This window comes from Aegilops tauschii, chromosome 1 (assembly GCF_002575655.3).
Source record: "Aegilops tauschii subsp. strangulata cultivar AL8/78 chromosome 1, Aet v6.0, whole genome shotgun sequence".
Classification (NCBI taxonomy): domain Eukaryota; kingdom Viridiplantae; phylum Streptophyta; class Magnoliopsida; order Poales; family Poaceae; genus Aegilops; species Aegilops tauschii.
In genome coordinates, this window is record NC_053035.3 from 395,471,376 (window position 1) to 395,476,977 (window position 5,602).

At 44.5% G+C, this 5,602-nt stretch overlaps 1 protein-coding gene across 1 annotated transcript; it reads left to right on the forward strand.

The window, feature by feature from the left end:
* The first annotated feature begins 2,100 nt into the window (after positions 1–2,100).
* LOC120968207 (subtilisin-like protease 4) lies at positions 2,101–3,443 on the forward strand. Its single transcript, XM_040394764.3, has 2 exons — positions 2,101–2,458; positions 2,697–3,443. The coding sequence occupies exon 2, from the start codon at positions 2,762–2,764 to the stop codon at positions 3,176–3,178; it is 417 nt and encodes a 138-aa protein (XP_040250698.1). The 5' UTR covers positions 2,101–2,458; positions 2,697–2,761; the 3' UTR covers positions 3,179–3,443.
* Positions 3,444–5,602: the final 2,159 nt, after the last annotated feature.

Here is a 5,602-nt window from a genome sequence, read left to right on the forward strand (position 1 = left end):
CAAATTGATGTCATAAAATACACCCACATTCTTTTATAATCATCTAGGAGAAATCTTTGTTTGAGTAATGGGTTGTCTTCACCACAAGGGTGATGCAATTTTGGTTGGAATCAAAGAAAGGACATCAAGAAGTTATCTCAGGTCCAGGGATTTACTAGAGAGATCAATACCAAAGTAAAGGCCACAATGGACTATGGATCATTTGGATCATTTTGATTCAAATAGGAAACTATGATAAGATACAACCATGATCCATTTAAGGGAAAGAATAATAGTGAGGACATAACAAACCACAATATAACTTAGGAAACATATTCAAGTTTCTAAATAAGAAAGTTATATGGAGAATTGTCGTATTACTCCAAGGATATGAATTCCAATGAGTAAGTAAAGCCAAATCATAAAGCCACATAATTACCAACCATAACTTGAATGGCATAATATAACCCTCACATTTTGTGAGTGGTCAAGTCTCATAAGAGAGGACTTCACAAGTTCATCTTGTGATAAAGGTCATTTGGCTTGCTCCTGAGTTCTTTCTCAAGAAAAGATAAATTTGGACATGTGGATAATAGGATCACATGGGCTACTTAGTCACCAGTTGTTCTAACAATTTGCTTACACACATCAAGTAACAAGTTCCTATCAAAGAGGAGTGCATCAACTTGTTCAACATTAGGATGAGTTATGGACTTAAGAGATATTCTATTCTCATCTCACAGGAAGGACAATTGTAAATTATGCATCCACTAACATCTGATCATGTTTTCACATGATTTAGTTGTCAAGTACCACAAACCAAAGCCACTGTGATAATATATCATGTTGGCAAGTAATTGAATGAAAACAATGGGAATACTTTTGTAGTCATCATAGGGAGCAAATTAAGTAAATATGTTGGACAACAATTTAGTGTTGCCCAGGAGTTAATAAAGCACTCAATCTGTAGCATTCCAAAAACTACAAGTAGTCACAAATAAATAATTATAGCAATATGTTTTCATGTTGCTAATCATATATAACAAAAATAGTGATGAAGGTTACACCTTTCAAGATGATAGACAAATCCATAACACTAGTTGAAACCTTTATATAAATTGATGTCCACAAGTGGGGGCAAATCCATTTATTTCCCAAGGTCATTTAGATTCCAAGTATAGAACTCACTAGTAGTTAACCATGATTTCAATGCATAAAACTTTACTAATAAGTATTACAAATTATTTCCTAAATCCATTGTAGTTAAAATGTCCAATTAAAAATGTTCAACATGCCATTTTGGCAATAACATGTTTATTGTGTTATGCTAGTATCATAGCATGTAAGAAAGAGTTGTGCAATTCATTTGAAATCTAAATTTAGAGAAAATAACAATTTGTCACAAATAAATAAAAGGGCAATGTAATTTCATGTTTCTAAAATCATTGAGCAACAAAAATAGAGGTGTTAAGTCTCACATTTCCAAATGTGAAATAAACCTAATAGGCCAAAATTCTATTTAGATGGTGAAAAAATTTAAATATAGAGAAAATAACAAAAAAATCACTTAATTGAGCATCCTAAGTTCAAAATTCAAAACTTGCTCAAAATTGAAAGACCAAAACATGGTGAGCTTGGAAATTTGATAAGGAATTCAAATCTTATTTTTAATAATTTTTCTTATTGCAAATAGGCCCTGAAAACATCTGTTTTCTATTCTGTTTTAATGGCAGAAGGGCTTGTTTGTAATTTTCTGGAAGCTTGAGGGGGGTTCTATAAAATGCAATTTTTTCTCGCCGATTGAAGCAGTTGCGTGGCCGCGCCGAGATCCCTGTCGTTCCACGTCCTGCTTGCCGCCCTCGCCAGGAGAAGTACACCACAGCGTCATTTCTTCTCTCCTTTTCCCTTTCTCTTTATTCTTTTCTCCATTTCTTTCCAATTTGCCGAAACTCATTTCTCTTCCCTGCGGCCCATTTATTTTCTTCCTCTCCTTTTTCTTTCCCCGTCCGGCCCACTTGGCCTTTCTCTCTCGCTCGACCCACCGCACCCTCGCCTCCATCGATCGAGTCCGAACCGAACCCGGCCGTGTCGTACGCCGCCGCCCCAACCGAGTCTGCCTCGGCGTGAGCGCCCCGGAGACCCTAGGGCTATGCGCCTATAAAAGTCGGGCCCCGTGCTCCCGTATCTCCCGCAACCGGTTCGTCGCGCCACATCCGATCCCGCCGCCCCGCGCCGAAACCCTAGCCGCCACTGCCCTCCATTGCCGCGCCAAGTTGAGCTCGAAGCCTCGCCTCCCAGAGCCGCCTTGTCTGTCGCCAAGCAGCCCAGAAGCAATCCCGGAGCCGCCACATCCCGTTTGGGCCGAAACCGCCGCGTCCTCGGCTCCGGAACCAACTCCTCGCTCTACTCTGATGACCTCCATCCCTCTCCTCTGACGAACGGCATCTACCGGACCTCCCCGACGTGTTTACGTCCCTGGGTAATGATCTCCTCGAGCTCCTCTTCGATTTGTTCCAACACCGGAAAGGATCCGAGCACTGCAGCGTTAGCGCCCCCCTACTCCGGCAACCTTATCCTCAGTATTTCCAATAAGAAAACTAATTCCAGAAAATAAATATAAATCCAGAACTTGGCAGAATAGCCCCTGAGTTTATTTTAAATAATACTTTATCCCTCTGTTTAACATTTTAGACCTTTAACTTAACATTTTAGCACAGGCCGTTACCAATCTTCCACTGCCCCAGCACTACACTAAGCTCTGCCAGTGCGCTCCCCCGCAGCCATGGCAAGCAACATCACGCTGCTGCTGCTCCTCCTGGCGGCGATCGCGTCCACGATCGCTGAGATGGACGAGAGCGAGCAGCACATCGATCCAGCGTCCACCATCGCCGAGCTGTTGAAGGCGGCGGTCACGTCCACCATCGCCGAGCTTGACGAGCCAGCCGACTGCGACGGCTACGGGACGTACATCGTCATGCTCGAGCCACCCGAAGGAGGCCAAGATGCCGGTGTTGATGCTGCCAGAGCGTTGCACCGCTCCTTCCTGCCATCGGTGACGACGGCACAAGGCAAGCCGAGGCTGCTCCACTCTTATCGGACCGTCTTCACCGGCTTCGCCGCGTGGCTGACGCAGGAGGAGCTCGAGGTCTCCTCCAAGCCAGGCTTCGTCCGCTCCTTCGACAACAACATCTACCGCTAGCAGATGACACCGACGCCGACCCCGACGCCGACGTCGGCGTCGTTCGTGGACCTGTCGAACCATATTGGGGAGTCCCCCGATAACTGGCCTGGTGTCGGTGGATACTTGCCTCTGGACATGGACAACTGGCACGTCTGTTAAAGTATATAATAGAAGGAAAAGACCGCGCGTTTCCGCATCTGGTCTAATGCAATCGACAATAAATAAATAATTTTTTAAGCGAAAATGTATAAATATAGTACAAATAATGAAAACAGTAGTACCACTCGCTCACTCTCTTGTAAAACGATCACTCAGACATACTCACCTAAATATAGAGAAGTAAAGAAAGAAACATAATTATGTGAGTTGTAACAAGAATATGACTACACCACTCAAGAGCTAGAACACAGGACCCCGTAAAAAAAGTTTAAGCTCTCAGATACTTAGTTAGACAATTAAAATACGACCAGAATTATGAAATGTCATGAAAGGTAAATTGTGTACATGGTTCTATGAAGATTCCAACAAAATAATTGAACAAATTTCCGACAATCTGTAGACAATGTACGACATATATGATGAGCATTGCAAACTCAAGAAATGATTATTCATGACTTGATTAGCCATCGAGACAAGGTCACATATTTATTGTAATGAAATCAAATAGACTTTTCTGCATTAGTTATCCCACAGTTAGTAATAGTTGGTATAATTATGTCCTGAGAAATTCAATCAATTCAATAGAGTACAATTGATACTATGTAAATGGAAGAATATTCTGCCGATAAATACTAAATAATGCACACACAAAATAGAGCAAGGTGAGATCTTAAACGGTTTAAATGCCATTTTAATCTGAGAATCAGATCCATATTACATAAAATAAAATATAAACAAAAATAAATGGCATGAATACCACCAATAATTTTGAGTATATATCTAATTGCAGAAATGGCCATCTCTAAACATATAGTTTTTCATCTTCACTGTACTTCACATGCTATTTTATAATTGTACAATCATGACTTTTCTACACTATAACGGCTTCAGATGAGGCTAGACACACATAGCTCCTTTTCAGTTGATGCATCCAACCATCTACCAAATAAACACACGCACTTGCTTACATAATACATTCTCTTAATATTAATGACATATAAGCAAATAAAGTGTAGAGAAAAGGTTCACAAATAAATACACACATAATCTTTTACCAGTTCATAAAATGTAGAGAAAAGGTTCACAAATAAATACACACATGATCTTTTTATCAGTAATTAGGTGGCATCCAACAAAATGCGTCTAACTCATCATACCACCCTCATTCACCATCGAATTGTTCCTCACGATATCAACCGCAGCTGCCACCATCACCGAGTCGAGCACCACTAACAACAACAGCGGCATCGGCGACTGATGCGAGAGTTGACATGGGTATCACGTGCAATTACTATGTGAGATTTAGGTAGTCTTTCACCTCACGGGCCAGCATTGGGTGGGTGGCCACAAAAATATGCATCGACGGGGAGCTTACGTGGCTTGCAAGTTAACAATGGACTTGAGAGGCGACATTGGGAATGGAGGGGCTCCGTATTCCAAGGGGCTTAATGGAGCCATATGAGTGTGCAGAGAGGTGGGTAAAATTTCAATGAAACGAATGTTTTTGGTAGAATACAGATCAAGGGATGAGGGGGCATCAGGCGACGACGGGGGTGACCTCTCCCACCGGTGATCGGCGGGTAGGAGGCCGCTTCTTGGCGTTATGCGACGACGCCGGCGATGCGGAAGACGAGGACGGGGATTCCGGCGGCGAAGAGTCACCGGTGAGTTCGCCGACTCCATCCGATGCGATCTGCCAGGCGTTTCGCGTGGTCTACTCTGAGCAGGATGTGGCGAAACTCGTCGACTTGGCGATCCCCATGGATGACCCGGCCTGGCCGGGACTTGAGGAAGACGCTGTTGAGGTTGTCCGCCGGGTAGTCCACCGGCGTACGTCGGCGACGGTGATCCGGCCAAGGCGAGGACCTCTTCCGAAGGTATGTCTTCCTAAACCCACCTTGTCAGATTTTCTCGAGGCCGGGGCTTGGAAAGTTATCCAGAGAAGAAAGAAATCGAGGCCGGCGGCGGCGCCGGCGCCGGTGACCGGCGGATCGGCCGGGATCCGAGCCGCCAGGGTGAGTCGTTTGAATTCTATTTTGGGCCTGGCTGGGCTCGAACAGACTGTGGTGGATCTGGGCCGGCCTGACGATGGGTATGAGGCCCATCGCATGGCAAAGCAGAGTGGGCCGGAGTTAGCTGGGTATGAGGCGCAGGCTAACCCGGACTCCACGTGCACCGAAGCCAAAGGCCCTTGCATGCGAACGAGCAATCGTGTTTCACCGTGCTTCGTGCTTCTGTCGTCGCTGTGCCCTAGGTTTCGGCGCCGCGGGGGACGATCGGGGT